Raw genomic sequence first — 17,604 nt, 5'->3', positions numbered from 1 at the left:
GTAGATGCTCTGGACATCGAAAATTTAGTCTACAACTATATATGTCAACCAATCGAACTTTGCTTTCCTTAAAAAACTCACAGCAAAAAAATCTCTCCAAAATCAAAATATGGCTGTAGAGAACTTTATTTCCAGAGCAAAAAATTAGTGCTTTAAAAATCTACAGCAAGAAAGCTACAACAAATAAATCTACAGATTAAATTCTACAGCAAAAAATATAAAGCTACAGCACTTACCAATCATCCCCAAATTTATCAATGCTGTTGTATGGAAATACCAGATTTTAATTTTAAAACATAATTTATACTCATGTTTTGAAATTAATGTTTTTTTTTTGCTTTGCACACATTAAACTAAAATTTGGTTATAAATACATTATTTTGTTTGATAATTTTTGACAATTTAAAGTAATAATAGTTCAATAAACTCAAATATAATTCTTAATTTTTATAAATTCTTATTAAGAATAAAAATACATAATAAGTTAAGACTATAATTTGATATATATATATATATATATATATATATATATATATCTTTTGAAAATAGATGGAGTATATAGAAAACATGTTGTCAAATACACACAAAGTTTTATAATTATAGCATAAAATTATAAAATCAACTCTTATGAATTATAACTTGAAATACTCCCTCCGGATTTGAATATATGATGTTTTAGTTTTTTTTTCTTGTATACAAATGTATGATGTTCTACTTTTCATTAATGCATTTTGCTTTTAAAATAAAATGTAAAAAATATAAGTGGTTGAATTTTATTGGGATTCAAATAAATCTTTAAACTAACTAAAAGTAAAACCAAAAAGTATTTGATATAAGTAAGTATTTAATTTCTCTTAATATGTGTGCACAACCTTAAACATCATATATTCAAATCCGGAGGGAGTAAATGTTAATAAAACTGATGATTGTTTAATTAAAACATTTAAACCTATTCTATTAGTAACCAACAATTTTGTTTTGTAAATTAATACTCAATCTGAGGTGTATGGGTTGATTGTTTAGTGTTGTGGTTGATATAAGGAGCAAAAAGGTATTTTATAACCACAAAATTCAACCAATCAATTTTTGCTTAATTTCTTAAATTCACAGCCTAATTCCCTTGTTTTCTAGTAAGTCAGTGAGTCTTACAATACACAATTAGTATTTACTTATTGAATTTTAATTTAAAATCACGATAAAATTCTATAGCTACAGAATTATGAATTTTATACTATACAACAAAAAAAATAGAAGAATCACGTGTAAATGATAGTATGTTATTAGACATATTATACTGAAATATATTTGCTAATTAATGTTCAAAAAAATATATATATATTTGCTAATATTGGAGAAAAATGAATATGGGAAGTACATGTGACAACAAAACAGACTTACTCCCTCCGGATTTAAATATATGATGTTTTAGTTTTTTTTTTTTTATACAAATGTATGATGTTCTACTTTTCATTAATGCATTTTGCTTTTAAAATAAAATGTAAAAAATATAAGTGGTTGAATTTTATTGGGATTCAAATAAATCTTTAAACTAACTAAAAGTAAAACCAAAAAGTATTTGATATAAGTAAGTATTTAATTTCTCTTAATATGTGTGCACTACCTTAAACATCATATATTCAAATCCGGAGGGAGTACTAGATAAGAAGCCACATCGGAATAAAATAACACGTGGCGAATCTTCTATCAATAGCCGTCATTTAAAAAAGCCAAACCGCGGGACCCACCTATCGATACATCCCATAAACACACACACTCGTGTCGGCCAGCGAATCAACCAACATATTCAAAAGAAAAATAAGAAATGACAAAAATAGCCTCCTAAGAAAGGACAAAGAGGAAGGGCTAATCTGGGTATTTTCGAGAAACTCAACTTTCTTTTTTTAAATAATAAAGTCTCGAGGAAGAAAGAGAAACAGAATCCATCTCCCTCACTCTCTCTCTCTCTCTCTCTCTCTCTCTCTCTCTCTCTCTCTCTCTCTTTCGCGTTTTTTAGATCTTCAAAATCAAATTCGTCACTCTCATTTGATTTCAATTCTTGTATCTTGTGAACCTTTATTCATTTTCAGTTTACTAATGAAATCGAGTAATCTAAGACCGGCGTCCAAGTTACCCGTCAAACTAGAGATCGTGGAAGATTTTCTGGAAGAAGAGAACGGTCCTGCTAACAAGCGATCTAAGGTTTGTTCCTTAAACTGATTTTGATTTCACTACATCTGACAATAACTCTCTTGTCGTGTCGTTTTTTTCCTTTTTTTAATATAATATTTTTCTTTCTAATCAGGTATGGAGCAATGGAACAAGCGTGTCTCTTATACCACCGAACCTACTCGATGAGCCAAGTCCTTTGGGACTGAGCCTAAGAAAGAGCCCATCTCTTCAAGATCTCATTCAGATGAGACTCTCTCAAAGCGTTAAGAAAGAAACCATAGCCAATGCTTCTTCTCTTGTCGGAACCGTTGAGAAGCTCAAAGCTTCAAACTTTCCTGCTACCCTTCTCAGGATTGGCCAATGGGAGGTGAGTTCTGCATACAATATCTTGTTTTTCGCCTTGCGAGTTTACATGGGAATCTAAGTTCTTGTTTGTTAGTATAAATCGAGGTATGAAGGTGATCTGGTGGCGAAATGTTACTTTGCAAAACACAAACTTGTGTGGGAAGTATTGGAACAAGGACTTAAGAGCAAGATCGAGATTCAGTGGTCAGATATAATGGCGTTGAAGGCAAGTTGTCCAGAAGATGAACCTGGAACGTTGACCATCGTGGTATAAAATGCATTCTTGTTGATCATTTCATTTATAAACTAGGGCTGGGATTTTTTACCGAACTTACCGAACCAAACCCAAAAGTTCGGTTTTTGGTTAGTTCGGTTCGAAGGTTTGGTAAAAAAAAACTGGTTTTCGATTCGTAATCAGTTAATTCGGTTTTATAAAAAAATTCCAAACAGTACCAATCTTAACCGAAATTCCGAATCGAATTAACCAAAATCCGAAATCCGAAATAACCTAACTAACCAAAAAATTTTGAATTTTATTTAACTTAGACCGAAAATTTTAATTGAACTAACTATAAACTCTAAGCTTAGATAAATTTTTTTGAAACCGAACCAAACCAAAAAAAAAATTTGGTTCCCTTCGGTGAGATTTCAACCAACCCGAACGAACCGACCCGAAGAAACCGAACCCGCATGCCTAACATAAACCTTATTGTACCTTGGTTTTTGAATCGGTTTCTTGTCTGTTACACAGCTGGCAAGGCGGCCGTTGTTTTACAGGGAGACTAATCCGCAGCCTAGGAAGCATACTTTGTGGCAGGCAACATCAGATTTTACTGATGGTCAAGCCAGCATGAACAGGTGAAATAACATGTCTGTTGTGTGTCCTTGTCCTTTTAATGTACACAGGCCTAATCGAGAGTGGTGTGTGTGTGTATGGTAGGCAACATTTTCTGCAAAGTCCCCCAGGGATATTGAGCAAGCATATAGAGAAGCTTCTCCAGTGCGATCATCGCTTGTTCTGTCTAAGCCGAGAACCAGAGATGTATTTCGACACGCTCTTCTCTGATACACGACAGTCTATATTCGAGGATCCTTCAGTGTCTGGGGCTCAGTCATCATCAGAACATATGTCTCTGTTTCATGACGCGCTCTCGCCTAGCTCAGGTTTACAACTATCTTATAACTAGCCCTTCTTGTTTCTATTAGGAGGTTCTTATAGTGTTTCTTATTTTTTTTAACCCAGTGATGGATGCTCGTGCAATCGAAGGAGGAGTTGGTGCAAGAAACTGGAATCAGATACACCAATCTATCTCGATGAATGACTTCCTTGCGCTTCTGTCGGATCAAGCTAACTGCGAGAACAACCCTGAGTTTGAGGACATGAAACAGCTGCTGCTAAGCGACGCGCAGGCCGAGACATCGGATGAGAAGTGTGTAATGTCGAAGGTGAACTCTTTCTACAACCTCTTGCAGACCGCTGCTAACGATGGGAAAGAGATTGGACTAGATAACAACAACAACAACAAGAGATACAACAAAACTGAAGAAGGCGGTATAGTTCTTGATCATGCTTCGAGCAGCATGTCAAGGAAAGACTCGTTCAGTGACCTGTTAGCACACCTTCCTAGGATCACATCCCTACCAAAGTTCTTGTTCAACATTTCAGAAGAAGACGGTGATGCATAGCGACGAGGAACGGGTCGCCATATAATTGATTCGTATAATGTGACAACAAGTCTAGGAATCTTGAACAAGTAGCTGTATATTAATTTCTCTTTATCAAGAGAAGTTGTGCTCTTTTTTGTAAAAGTGTTTGATTTGTTAGGAACATGTGTTTGGTGATGAATCCATGTAAAGAAGAACGTGTTTTCTGATGGCGTTTTTCTAAAGCCATTTTTGTTTGAAACATATATTAATACCAAACTGTAACAAGCTCTGTCTTTATTTCATGTTGTCCAGTAACAAATTAAAAGGTTAGGGTGCAGGTTGTTAAATTTAGCACCCAAGTGACTGATAAAGATGCGAAGATCAAAGGCAAAGACGATGATAGAGCAAAACAATGGAAGCAGATTCGGTTTAGCCATTGGTTTGGTTTGCAAACAGTTTACAAAGCCAACTAAAGAGGCAGAAGTCTAATAAACGCAAAACTAAGAGCAAGCGAAGTTTTCGTTCTTTTCAGATATGTCCTTGTGCACGCCACTTCTTTTGCAAGAAACCACTCACCATGAGCTCGACGCTGCAACTCGGAAACAGCCTGCTGTAGAGATTGAACATCTCCTTGACACATTTAGACAACTCCGGGTTTCTGAGCTGCGTAGGCTCGTTGTCTTCAATGACGACGTCAAGCCTCTTCAAACCTGGAAAATAGTCCAAGAAATGCTTTATCATGGTCATCTCTTTCATCGTTGCTCGAAACCCCTGAATCTCCAACCTATTCACCGGACAAGCCCTGAGTGAACGACCTCTGCCTTCCCGAGATATGCAGGGACAAGCATCCCCACACTTATCAGTTTCGTAATGTAACAGACCCTGAAAGGATACAAAGGGAAACATAAAAAAAAACTGCTTCTTAACACATGTAAGTTTCATGGTTTACTACAATTCTACCTCAAGGATTATAGTTTCTAAACGCGGACAGTTCTTAAGAAGAGCTGGCATTGCTTGCCATCCTCGACCCTCTTCACTCGTAATACCTAAGAACTTGAGGTTGTTGAACACTGGCATTGTATCACAGCATTGAGAAAGCACCTGAAAACAAGACATTAATGTCACACAAGTATATTAGACAAGAGAACATAACAGACAAGAAAACTGAACCTCGAGAGTATCAGCAGTGAAGGAAAGCTTCTGAACATTCTGTATCCCATTCATGAGCTTCACCACATTACCAAAGTTGACAAAAACATTACCCTCATCATCATCCTCCTCCTCTAACAACAACTCATTGTCTGGCTCTCTTAGTCGCTTAACCTGTTTATCAGTTAGTATAAGATTGATCGTAGCATCACACAACTTCTTCATATTGACTAACGGATAGTCTTCCGCAACCAAGTCATAGTAGCTTAACACACGCAGGTTCGGAGTATCAAAAGAAACGCTAGTCGGATTCACAAACTCTTCACAGCCCGTGCCGTGGAGACTCAGCGTCCTCAGGGTCGAACTCGATACGGTCACATCCGACTCTCTCCACTCCATGCTACCCATCCGTAGCTCCTCAAGCGCAGTGAAAGAAGGAATAAACTCTTCAACCTCGCCGCAGAAAATCAAGTCAGAGTCAATGCTAAGACTCTTAAGCATCGCTAAGGCTAAAGAATCACTCCAGATTCCGCCCGGCCACCACCAATCAACGCAATGCTCGCTTCTTAGCTTCAGTTTAACGAGCGTGCGACTAAGGAACAACTCTCTAGGCAACTGGTAGCTATCCTCTTCGGTATCCTCGCAAGTGAAATCAGTGAAGAGGCTAAGGTCCGAAACGCCGCGTTGCAGGACGTTGCATATCCAACGGTTGACGGTGTCCGGATGGATGCCGGTGATGCATTTTAGGGAGAAGGTGTTGATGGGAGAGTCGCCCTGCATAGCGAGCACGCTGTCCACGAAGCGGACGAAGCTCTGGCGAATGTGTTGCCTCTCTCCTTTGCCGTCTTGGGGATGGATGAAGACGGAGTCGTCGATGTCGAGGTTGGGATTGAGTTTCCAGAGGTTGAGCCATCTCTTTGAGAGGGAAGAAGTCACAACGGAGGACTTTGTGGGGAGGAGGGAGAGGATGTGATAGAGAAGCTCGTCTGGTAGACTGCTGAGACGATCCATCACACAAACGCTAAGCCAAAAGTGTATGCTTCAAATAAAAAACAGAGTTAGCTAAAACACTTAGAGCAATGACCCTAAAGTTAGGGTTTTTCAGGGAGTGCATGCAGTGAGAGTTGAATATATGAAACTACAAGCAAGGACATGGAAGAAAGCACATACCCAGATGAAGGTAGAGAGGAAAGTCAGAGGCTTTTCACTCTGGAGGAAGAAGACAAGAGGACATGAAGGATTAGAACTCAAGGCGGCGGATGGAGGCAGAGTCGAGAGTCTAGATTCTAGAATGAATGTCGGTTCTATTTTATCAGTTGTTTTTTAATATCCCGGTTTAATTTGGCAAACAAACCGGGACTGCTAACCTTTGGGGGGTACGAATGTAATAATAAAACAATTCAGCACAAGTAGAGATACCCAGTGGCAAAGCCATTACTACTACATAACTGATCTATTAAGAGTCCCAAAAAGAGTTGGCTACAAAATCACAAGAGTAGCCTTCTGTTTTTTTTTTAGTTTCTTGTTTCTATACCAAGGTAGGTGTCTCTCTACTGTACAACAGTACGAATGACATACAACATTACAAAAACCTATTCTCTCATTTCCAGAAACACAAGCTTGATGCCAATAACTTTGCATCCATTATTCAATGATGCCTAGGATCCCCCTACCTGCTGAGCTAGAAACTTCTTAAACTTTTGTCTTGAGTAGATTTGTCTAAAAGCTTCTCTTCTGCAACATTTGCAGTAACAGTCTTTCGTGCTGATTCTGGTTCGTTCCATGTCCTTTTGAGGTGGTGGATGTTTTATTTACAGGCCCACCAAGAAAGACACCCCCAAGTTAAAAACTTACTCTTTTTTCCCGGTGACTCAGTTGAAGAAGTACTGTGATCTGAGCACTTCCTTTAAATCAAAATCACCTCTCTTTGGTACTGAAGGAAACACGAGATCCGGGTATGACTCTTGGAAACTTTGGAGTAACTGGATCAAGAAAAACATACGAGGCAGTAATTAACACCAAAGCTTATATCTCAACCAGAGAGAGAGAGTTATAAGGAGACTTACATCTTCAAGGATAGGTGTGCTGTAAAGCTCAACGAATTTCTCTCTAAGTATTCTGTTCATTGTGTCAACATCACATGCATGCGTCCAGTAGGAGTCATGCACACCTGCAAAGTTTAGGCCGGCTTCTCGACATGCAACAGCAGTCATCATCATGTGAGTGCCGTCCAGCGAGTGCACAAAGTTTGGAGGAAACGCTGTTCTTTGTTTCCTAACATCCACCTGAGGGATTAATAGAAATCTTTTTAGCTTACACAGATCATACAAGTGGAAATCTTGCTCATTGCTCATAAAAGAAAAGACCAAATAGGCTTTTTTTTTTACCGTGTTACCCTCTCGCTGAAGAGCCAAAACCTGAAGAGATGTTCTTATCTGCAACCAATCATTAGTTAAAAATTATTGGCGCCCAGCAGGATGATGATGATGATGATGATTGCGTAGCTTTACGTGAAACACTTACCAGATGTCTTTCACTTCTGCAATAGGGTTGCACAACAGGAAGTCCAAGAGGTGTTGTCCATCGCACTGAATTATTATCTGAAGCGATTATCTGTAAAGTTGACAAGTCAAAAACAAAACAAAAACACAGTTGCTAACTTAGAAACTGCAAAGTTCATAACATGATACAAGACCGTACCTTTGCACAATCACCAAGCCAGCTCATAATTGCTCGTGCCGCTTCAAATATCTCTCCCAGGGCTGCTAGTGTCACCTGAGAATAAATGTTTTTTTTTTAAAGTAAAACCAGAAAAAAAATAAATTATTCGCGTGAAATGCTATTATGATTCTTTCTTACTTTTGCTGAATAGCAAGCCGCAGCAAATAACATTCTCTCGTCAGTGATAACACCTTTCTCCTCTAACCTCCTTTTGATTTGTTCACGCGCTCCAACATAGGTGACACCATACACCGACGTCATCACCGTCTGCTTTACCAGCTTCCTGTCCACCTGAAAGTAGAAGAAAACTTAGCAATAGCATCTCCCGGAAAGATAATGGTTTAAAAGGAAAAACACTAAGACTCACTTGATTGATAAGAATCTTTGCCAGTGCAGCGGTTGGGTTCGACTCAGGATCCTTATTGCTGTCCTTCTTCATTATTTCATGGACCCTATCTCACCACAAGCGAAGAAGAAAAGAGAGAGTAAGAAACAACGCATGGAATGATTCTAACTCTGAATAAACGTATTGACAGCATCGCATGATATGATTAATACCTGAATGAAATCTCAGAATAGACATCAGCTGGTTTTTCTCCCGCAACTAGATTAACTGCCGCAGCTTCAAACTGAGAGAAGCCAGTTTACAAGTAAATATGAGATTGCATATGACTTTGAACAAGACAAAAAGGAAGATTATAAATATTCACAAGTGAACCTACACTATCTCTTCCCAAAGCTGCATAATGCTGTAGACCATTGCATGACCCATCCTGCACATAACAAATGATGTAAGAAAAAAAAAAAAAAAAGTAGATTAGGAGCTAACAAATGAATATAAATTTATGGGGCTTACCTGATGTATAGGCAAGTGGGAGATTACAGAGTAAGGTGAAGGACTTTTCAAGGCCTGTGCCAGAACGACACAAGCAGCTAAACACTGAAAAGGATCCTCAGCCTTCAACCACCATCGTCTCCCATGAATAGCATTTTCAGCTGAATCCATTATATCATCCAAATGGTTTTCCACAAAAGCAAGACGCCCCTCGTGCGAAAGCTTTTCAACACCGCCTGCGTAGAGGTTCGCTAAATGTATTTTCAGCCAGTACAAGCCTGACTTTCCTAGCGGCCGTCCTTCAGCAAACTCAAGGGTTCCACGGCAGAGATCAGAACTCAGATGATTCAGATGAGGATGCATTGGGTATGCACGGCCCCTGAAGTCGAGATTGTGAGGGTAGTAGAATCCTTCCTCGTCTTTCATTTTTCTAGCCACCTGAAACTCATTAACTTCAGTCCACATATTCTCTAGCAGGTCAAGACAGAACAAAACGAATTTCTTACAGAAAGCTTGAGCTCAACATCACATCGTAGAGAATGTCTCTCTCTGTTGGTCTTCTTGGCCTTTCGTACACTCCATTTCCAGGATTGGATTTCTTCTGGATCCTCAGAGGAAGGTTTCTCTGGTATGGGAACCTAAACAGCAAACAAGGTTGGTTCTTAAAATGAAACCTTGAAAAGTAAAAAGTCCGGAGATCCTATAAGAATTCTATTTACTTACGTCTTCCCGATTAACTAAGCCTGCAATGTTGCCTCCATCAGCCCAGAGCCTTTCTACCACATCAAGTATTTTCCTATTAACCCTCCACTTGGTGTTCCCAAGTGTATCCAACGCCTGTTCAAGTTACGGTTTTAGAACATTTATGTAAAACACTACCAGAAAGAAACAGCAAACACACATAATATAAGAGCAAAGATACCAATGTACCTCAAATACTCTATGGGCAGTCTTGGAACTAATATCTTTAAGTGCATCTTGCTGCTTTTTGGATCCATGAGTACGCATAATGTAGGAAGGCAAAAACAAATAACCACCCTTGTCATATCTACACATAACGTGTGAGCATGAGGTTTTTCAGTTACAGGGGCATGATTAATATGTAAGGGAGTAAAATCTAGAGCCAAAGAACAAAAAGGATTTGATCAAACCATACCCTCTCCATCTCTTTGGTGGTACCAACATTGGAACATAAGGAATTAACATATGCTTAGCCTGCATGAGAGACAAGAACAATGAAAGATCATTTAATAGTTCATAGCTTTAAATCAAAGAGACATCTTAACTCACAGATTTATCAAGTCCTGCAAGGAGGAGCGAGTCGCATTCAATAACCCCATATCTCCTCACCAGCTTTGACCTACAAAGTCCAAACTCATTGAGAAAAACACCTTTTTTGCAATAGATACTCATCACATTAGTACGATGTTGAATATGGATTACCCTGGATACTTGGTCACGGTTTTAAACTTGTGTCTGAAAGCAGGTCGAAACTCGGGTATAGAGTCTCCTGACTGTGTCAGTGGAGGTTGCACATAAGCTGTTTCAATCAATAGTTCTAGCAAACGGCTTCCAAGCTGAAAAAAAAAAAATTGATATGAGTCCAACAATAAAGACTGTCATCAAAAGAGTTTAAAATTGCCACAGACCTTAGCTTGTGTAGCTCGTCCCCATGGTTTGATACCTTCACTTTTCACCACTTTTAACGCATCAATAATCCTTTTCCTACGAATCAAACTGTTGACACGTTTCCTAAGCAACTGCTTATCCTTCAACTCCTCCTGTGAGTCCCCTGCATTGTTCTTCCGAGTTCTCTTCAAAAAATTATGGATCCTCACCTAAAAAAATCAAACCAAAAACCACCACTCATTCATAATTGCTTCACTTCTCCAACAAACTATACTAAACCCATACCTCATGCTCTATAGCTATGCCAATACTAACAGCAGCCTGAACAACTTGGATACACCCATCCTCATGTCCGGACATAACCAAACCCATCATCTTATGCATCACAATAACCGCCATTTTGTCAGCAGGCAAGAGCTCGATGTGAGGCGCGTAAGCCGCTCTGACCTTCTTGCTCTTGTTCTTCTGCAGCCTCTGCTCCCTCTCTATCACCTCTTTCAACGGCTGGAACCAACCCAGGAACATGTGTTTCACGTAAGGCAAGTTGGGAGCGAGGCTCTTCTCGCACATCTCCTTCTCCAAGTCTCTGTACTCGTCAACCATCCTCTCCCAGGCCTCTGTCTCCTCCTTCACCTGCCGCCTCCTCAAGGAATCGAACTTCCTCTTGTCGATGTCCTTCCGCTCGATCTTCACAACCATTTTGGTCAGACCCTTGAGAAACAAGGCGGAGATCCACGGCGGGTCTTGCGTGAAGAGCCTCCTCGTCGCCGAAAGTTCGTTCCTTTCGACGGGGTTCTCGGTAAAGGCGGCTCCTTTGATGGCTCCGGCGAAGGAGTCGTGGCTCTCGATGAGGTTTCCGTGGAAATGGACGGTGGTGGGTTTCTCGGTGACGGAGAGAGAGGTGGAAGAGGAAGGAGAAGCTGCTGAGATCGGAGGTAGGAGGCGTTTGGTGGGTTTGCGGCGGAAGAGGGCGGAGGGGGAAGGAGGTTTAAGCCAGGTGACTAGGGAAGTTTGGGGGTGAAAGAGAGAGGTTTGGTTTAGGGAGAGAGAAGGAGAAGGCGCCATGGGAGGAGGAAGAAGGTGGAGGAGATAGAAGATAAGGTCTTATGAACATTTGAAGAAGAGAGAAGAAATTTTGTGAAGGGAACAACAATCCAACAAACCTCTCTAAAACCTCTACTCTTTTGTTTTTATCTCAATAGATATTTCTCCCTACAAACAAATTTCCATTATATTTCTAGAAATTAATTAAAAAAAAAGTGAACATTAAAAAAAACAGTTCTCACAAATGATTTTTAAGGTTTATTTACCAAAACAGCCCACGATGAAAAAATGATCAAAACAAATTTCATTAAAGAGGTAAAAACTCTTATATTATAGTTTTATAAATCTTTAAATGTACATAATTATTTCATTAAATAATAAAAATAAAATAAATAAATAACTTTTTTTTTGAATTCTAACTTTTTATTTTTGAACACTGGTCTATGTCCTCTTTAGTTCTTGTATAATGTTCTCACACTTCTTTTCTTGTTGGAAGGATCGACTTCATTTTAGATGGTTGAGAGCTTGCACCGATGTATTGTTTTTTTTTTTTGTCTCAATTACTGTCTGGAATTTGAAATTCTACTTCGTTTTCTGTAGAGACGATGTTGAGTCCATCTGCTTCAATGGAAACAATATGTATGTGCACAAGTCCAAACCAATTTCGATTTCAATTTTCAAATACAAAAACAATGAGAAGAAATTCTCAGGTTCACCACCCGAGTGAATCTAGAAGTTCACCATCCAATCACCATTAGCCACGTCACATTCAGTTTCTGAAAAAAAAAAATTAGTATTTATCGCCAAAAAAAGGAAAAAAGAAAAAGAAATAGAAAACGTTGTTGACGGCATCGGATGACTGTAACCCTATTCTTATGTCGTCGTTGTTATGTTGTTTCTTCTGATTCATCCCTATAGCCATAAGTTTGTAATTCTTAGATATTGTTTAATCACGCCAAATTCTCAATAATTAACTAATGAATTCTGCAAAGATGTTTTCGATTTCATTTTACATATTATGCTTTTGTTTTGGTACGTAGGTTGAAACATTCGCCTAATTTGGTGTGGTATTTATGTGCCTCACATTGGGTCTAGAATTCTCCACTGCTAAGGTGAGATCAACGTCTTTTGTTTACTTGAAAGTTTTTAGCATTGAATCTCTTCTTCATGTACAATCTTATATGGTGAGTTCCCTTTGAAATCATGAGACTCCCTCTTGCTGAGACTTCCTCTTGCTTGATTCTCAGAATCTTTTTGTTCACTGATTTGTTTTATTTTCTTCTGAGTTTTCTCCATATCTACAACCAGCTTCCCATTAGCTTTCTTCAACCAGCTGTTGCTCACTCTCAGGTATGCTTCTTCTTTTCTGTTTCGTATCTTTTTTAATCATCAGACACTCTAGCACACTTGGGAGATCGTAGTATTTTCTTAGCCTTTATGTTTGGTTTAATATAGAAGGAGAGAAACAAAATCAATTTTGGTAAAGCCATGGAAAGAAGAAGAAAATGAAAAGTCATGGAAAAAAAGAATAAAAGCCATTGATGAATCAGAAGAAACAAACGTAAGAATAGGGTTACAGTCACCCGACGCCGTCAACAACGTTTTCTATTTCTTCCTTTTTTCCTTTTTTGGCGATAAATAATTATTTTTCCTCTTTTTTTCAGAAACTGAATGTAACGTGGCGAATGGTGATTGGATGGTGAACCTCTAGATTCACTCTAGGGGTGAATCTGGTTCACCATAGGGAGTGAACCTAAGAATTTCTCAACAAAGAGACCGGAGATTAAGTTAAATGTTAAACAAGTTTCTAACTCATATCAAAATATAAACAAGTCAAGTAAGCTTCTTTCTAAAAGATCAAACTTTTTCAAGCAGAAAAACGAGAATATCGACATAGATTCGGACCAATAAAAACTAAGAAATAAGAAGAAGAAGCTGCGATTGATTTTTTAGAAGCTTAGATGGAGCCGAATAGAGAGAGTCTAGACAATTTATAGAGGGCAGATGTACATTGCAGTCATTATGGGGTTGAATTGAGGAGAATTTTTTGGGAGCTAGGGTTCTTTCGACACAGAGAAGAGAAAAAGCCAAGGTAAAATCGAAGAGTCGACATATGTATAACAGGTTATGTGTTGTCATTAAACTCGGCCATGTCCGGGTTTTGAATCGGATAACCGATTATACCTGACCCAACCTCCTAACTGTTGGTTTATTAAAATCCAGTGGGGTTTTCCCTTACATCCATAACCGGTCCGAAACCGGTAATTTGGTTCGGTTAGAGGTTCAAATTTCATATAAGTTAAAAACGCTTAGGCCTAGCAAAGACCCGTAAAATTTTAAAATTTTGTCTTAAATAAAAAATCTAAAAAAAAATCGTTATTATTAAATAAAATTTGAAAGAGTTGAAAAAATCTATTAAGTTTTTTTCCGTATGTATAAACAGAGTTTTCAAAAATTAATTTAGAATGGATAAAAATATTATTGTGGTTCAGCATTTATTTCTAGTGGTAACTTATCTTACGGTGCATTATGACGCCCATTAGGTTGTTGACACTAATGTTTAAACTATGTTTTGCTGTAAAAGTTTGGTTTGATGCACCGGTTTGCATAGCTTATATGAATTGACTCTGTTTCTTTTAAAGTTTTTATCTTTGTTTCTCTATTACCAAAAAGAACACACAACATAGGAAAACGAAAAAAAAAAAAAACACAATGTCGATTCTTCTATTTCTCTTCTTGCTTCTATTCATCCCCATTTTATTCACCTTATTCCACATCAAGAAGATGAATAACATGAAATATAATCTTCCTCCAGGCCCAACAAAGCTTCCAATCATCGGGAACCTACATCAGCTCCAAGGGTTGCTTCACAGATGTCTTCACGATTTCTCGAAGAAACATGGACCCGTGTTGTTTCTGCGTCAAGGTTTTGTCCAAATGGTGGTTCTCTCATCGAGTGAAGCAGCTGAAGAAGCTCTTAAAACTCATGACCTTGAGTGTTGTAACAGACCTATGACCAATGCCTTATTAAAGTTATCGCGCAATGGTAAAGACATAGCCTTTGCGCCATTATCAGGTTTCTAGAGAGTTACGCAAGCTTTCCAGTTTCCATCCTCAACTTTTTAAGCTCGAAAAAGGTTCGATCTTTTAGGTATATAAGAGAGGAAGAAACTGACTTGATGATCAAGAAACTGAAGGAATCGGCTCAGAAGAAATCTCCCGTGGATTTGACCAAAACCCTTTTTCACAAGGAATCGGCTCAGAAGAAATCTCCCGTGGATTTGACCAAAACCCTTTTTCACCTATCTGCAAGTATTGTATTCAGAGTCGCCTTTGGACAGAGTTTCTTGGAAAACAAGCATATCAATAAGGAAGAGATTGAAGAATTGATGTATGAAGCTCAGAGGATAAATTCTTACAAATTCTCAGATCTTTTCCCCATCGTTGGTGTTGGATGGTTTATAGACTTTGTGTCTGGACAGCATAAGAGATTTCACAACGTTTTCAGCAAGGTTGATACTTTTCTTAATCTTATAGTTAATGATCATCATCAACCGAAGAGCCAAACTCAAGATCCTCCTGATATAAGGGTCTGATTGGTAAGGATAGTTGCTTTAGGCTGTGATTTAGAATTATGGCGGTAGAGATTTTGGCTGTAGAGATTTTGACTTTCACTTTAAATATTTTTGAAGTCTGATTGGTATTGAAAACTGTAGAAACTGTGTAATTTATATATTAATAATAATTTTAGATTAAATATAAGAGTTTTAATAAGAGGATAAAATAAATGTGAGCTATTTAATTAGTAAAATAGTTGAAACTAAAACTAAATTTCACTTTAAGTACATAAACATATTTTTAAAAAAATTTAAGCAAATGTGCAAGTTTACATTTATTAATCAGTTAAATAAATTATTAAAAATTAATTTTAATGAATTAATCATTTATGTTTGTACAAAAAAAAATCAAATTTAAAATTTATTTGTTTTTTTTTGGATTTCGTTTTAGTTATTTTACATATTTAATTTTAATTGTTTAATTTTTTTTATTACAAAAAGAAGATAACTTGAAAATTAAAAAAAAAAAGGGTTTTCACAATCGTGTAAAGTCTAGTTTACGTGACTTTAGAAAAAAAAATATATTTTAAGAGTAAATTGGCAACAGTCGGCGGTTATAGGCTGTTGAAGCCTTAGAAAATAAATTGAAAGCAAAAGTCTGATTGGCTTTCAAATGACTTTGAAGACTGTAAGATAACATAAAGCCACAACAGTCTGCACGCCAATCGGAGCCATAGTCGACTCGCTCTTACATATGATACATAAACAAGAACAAGATGAATCTTTCAAGCTCACCATTGATCATCTCAAAGGAATCATCTCAGTAAGCAAATAATCTCTTTATTATTATTATTTTTTTGTCAGGGGATCTCTCTTTAGTTTAAGTTTCCACAAATCTAACATAAACATCCATCATCTAATGTGTTTTGGTTGACCTTAGAATATATACATAGCTGGAGTAGACTCAAACGCCATCATCATGATTTGGGCAATGGCAGAGGTCGTTAGAAATCCTAGAGTCATGAAAAAAGCTCAAGAAGAGATACGGACTTGCATTGGAATCAACTCAAAGGAGAAACTCGTGGAAGAACATCTTGTCAAGCTTTGAAGCTTGTGGTGAAAGAAACCTTAAGACTGCACCCAGCAGCTTACTCCCGAGAGAAACAGCGAGTCAAATCAAGATTCAAGGCTATAACATTCCCCCAAAAACCATTCTATTGGTTAACGCGTGGTCGATAGAACGAGATCCTAAGCAGTGGGAAAATCCTGAAGAGTTTATCCCGGAGAGATTTATAGATTGTTCAGTGGACTACAAATGACAGAGCTTTGAGATGCTACCTTTTCGTTCTGGTCGGAGGATCTGTCCAGGTATTGCTTTTAGGATTGCGGCTATTGAATTGGGACTTCGACTAGAGATTGCCTGAGAACACGGAAGATGTGGACATGGAAGAAGGCAAGAAGCTGGGTATCTCACTACTGTTAAGAAAGTTCCACTTGAGCTTGTTCCGAGTCCGATCTTCGCCATTGGTGGGGTAATGGTTAATGACACCACTTAATAGGTACTAGCCTGCTATGTGCATGGTGATAATAACTACACATTTATTTTTCTGCAATTAAATAGTTGAGTGGGAATAAATGCAATACTATCTGAATTGTTAATGACTCATGTAATCTGAATTTGTTTTGCATATTCATTCAAAGTCATAATCTCTCACAATTCAAACAAATAAATTAGTGAAAAAGTAAAAGAGAGATGATAGAAAAGTTTTCATATGAGAGATTTTCATGTGTTTGTGCGAAACCCATCTTCCACGTGTCACTTGACTAATGGTTCAATTTATTTTTTCTAAAAATTATATAATTGATACCTAATATGTTCTTTTTTTTAACTTATAAAATCTTTACCATTAATGTTGCTTATACATTCTTTACGTTTTAAACAATGTTCAAAATTTGTTAGGCGGTAATTAGGGGTTCTACATGAGATTATTGATTAGACATACATCTAAATCGATTTTTTAAACGCCTAGATCGATTTTAGGAAAAATGTTATGAAAAAAATTGTTTTGTTTAAATCCGATTTGTCATCTAGGCGGGCGCCTAGCCACCGCCTATACCAATTTTGAAAATATTGGTGTAAAGTTATATGTAGTTTAAGATTGTTTCGAACATATTAAAAATAATTAAATATTTAATTGTAATCTTATTTGATTATTAAAATTTAATAGCATTTACATTTTTATATGTTTTGATGAGAGGTAAGAGGATAAATCAGTAAAAATCACTTTGTAATCATAAAACAACACTTATTTTAATGAAATTTTAGTCTTTGAAGAAAGTAGTTTGTAAAGGCTTTTCATAATTTTTTTGTAAAAAAAAACACTAACAAACAAAAAATAAAATGACTAAGTACAGTTTTTATATGAAACCCACTAAAATACTTTGATCGGAAACCAAGTACGGTAAACATATTTTTATTTTTATTTTTAACTATGCGGCGGTGGACTA

At 37.3% G+C, this 17,604-nt stretch overlaps 3 protein-coding genes and 1 pseudogene across 4 annotated transcripts; 2 read left to right on the top strand and 2 right to left on the bottom strand.

Annotated features, from left to right (window-relative positions):
- The first annotated feature begins 1,923 nt into the window (after positions 1-1,923).
- On the top strand, positions 1,924-4,458 carry LOC106415552. The gene is made up of 6 exons (XM_013856299.3): positions 1,924-2,199; positions 2,303-2,536; positions 2,609-2,782; positions 3,266-3,372; positions 3,455-3,678; positions 3,758-4,458. The coding sequence occupies exons 1-6, from the start codon at positions 2,095-2,097 to the stop codon at positions 4,198-4,200; spliced, it is 1,287 nt and encodes a 428-aa protein (XP_013711753.2). The 5' UTR covers positions 1,924-2,094; the 3' UTR covers positions 4,201-4,458.
- Positions 4,459-4,542: 84 nt separating this feature from the next.
- On the bottom strand, positions 4,543-6,687 carry LOC106415551 (F-box/LRR-repeat protein At3g58930-like). Of its 2 annotated transcripts, none has more exons than XM_048765027.1 (4): positions 6,481-6,687; positions 5,332-6,344; positions 5,122-5,262; positions 4,543-5,043 (listed from the first exon to the last, which is right to left on the bottom strand). In XM_048765027.1, exons 2-4 carry the CDS (start codon positions 6,319-6,321, stop codon positions 4,690-4,692), a joined length of 1,485 nt encoding a protein of 494 aa, XP_048620984.1. In that variant the 5' UTR covers positions 6,322-6,344; positions 6,481-6,687; the 3' UTR covers positions 4,543-4,689. The 2 variants fall into 2 exon arrangements, with proteins under 2 accessions (XP_048620984.1, XP_048620983.1); XM_048765026.1 differs by having other exon boundaries at positions 5,332-6,349; positions 6,481-6,625.
- A 46-nt stretch (positions 6,688-6,733) lies between these two features.
- On the bottom strand, positions 6,734-11,665 carry LOC106415343 (DNA-directed RNA polymerase 3, chloroplastic). The gene is made up of 18 exons (XM_013856009.3): positions 10,781-11,665; positions 10,516-10,704; positions 10,310-10,443; positions 10,157-10,226; positions 10,023-10,081; positions 9,797-9,914; positions 9,590-9,703; positions 9,373-9,504; positions 8,888-9,304; positions 8,754-8,804; positions 8,590-8,660; positions 8,399-8,483; positions 8,170-8,322; positions 8,011-8,085; positions 7,834-7,923; positions 7,698-7,745; positions 7,377-7,595; positions 6,734-7,292 (listed from the first exon to the last, which is right to left on the bottom strand). The coding sequence occupies exons 1-18, from the start codon at positions 11,558-11,560 to the stop codon at positions 7,182-7,184; spliced, it is 2,916 nt and encodes a 971-aa protein (XP_013711463.2). The 5' UTR covers positions 11,561-11,665; the 3' UTR covers positions 6,734-7,181.
- A 2,547-nt stretch (positions 11,666-14,212) lies between these two features.
- Positions 14,213-16,652, top strand: LOC106413442 (annotated as a pseudogene).
- Positions 16,653-17,604: the final 952 nt, after the last annotated feature.

The sequence above is a fragment of the Brassica napus genome, chromosome C8 (assembly GCF_020379485.1).
Source record: "Brassica napus cultivar Da-Ae chromosome C8, Da-Ae, whole genome shotgun sequence".
NCBI classification, from domain to species: domain Eukaryota; kingdom Viridiplantae; phylum Streptophyta; class Magnoliopsida; order Brassicales; family Brassicaceae; genus Brassica; species Brassica napus.
Note: the sequence above shows the minus strand (reverse complement) of the source record. Positions and strands in the feature narration are given on the sequence as shown.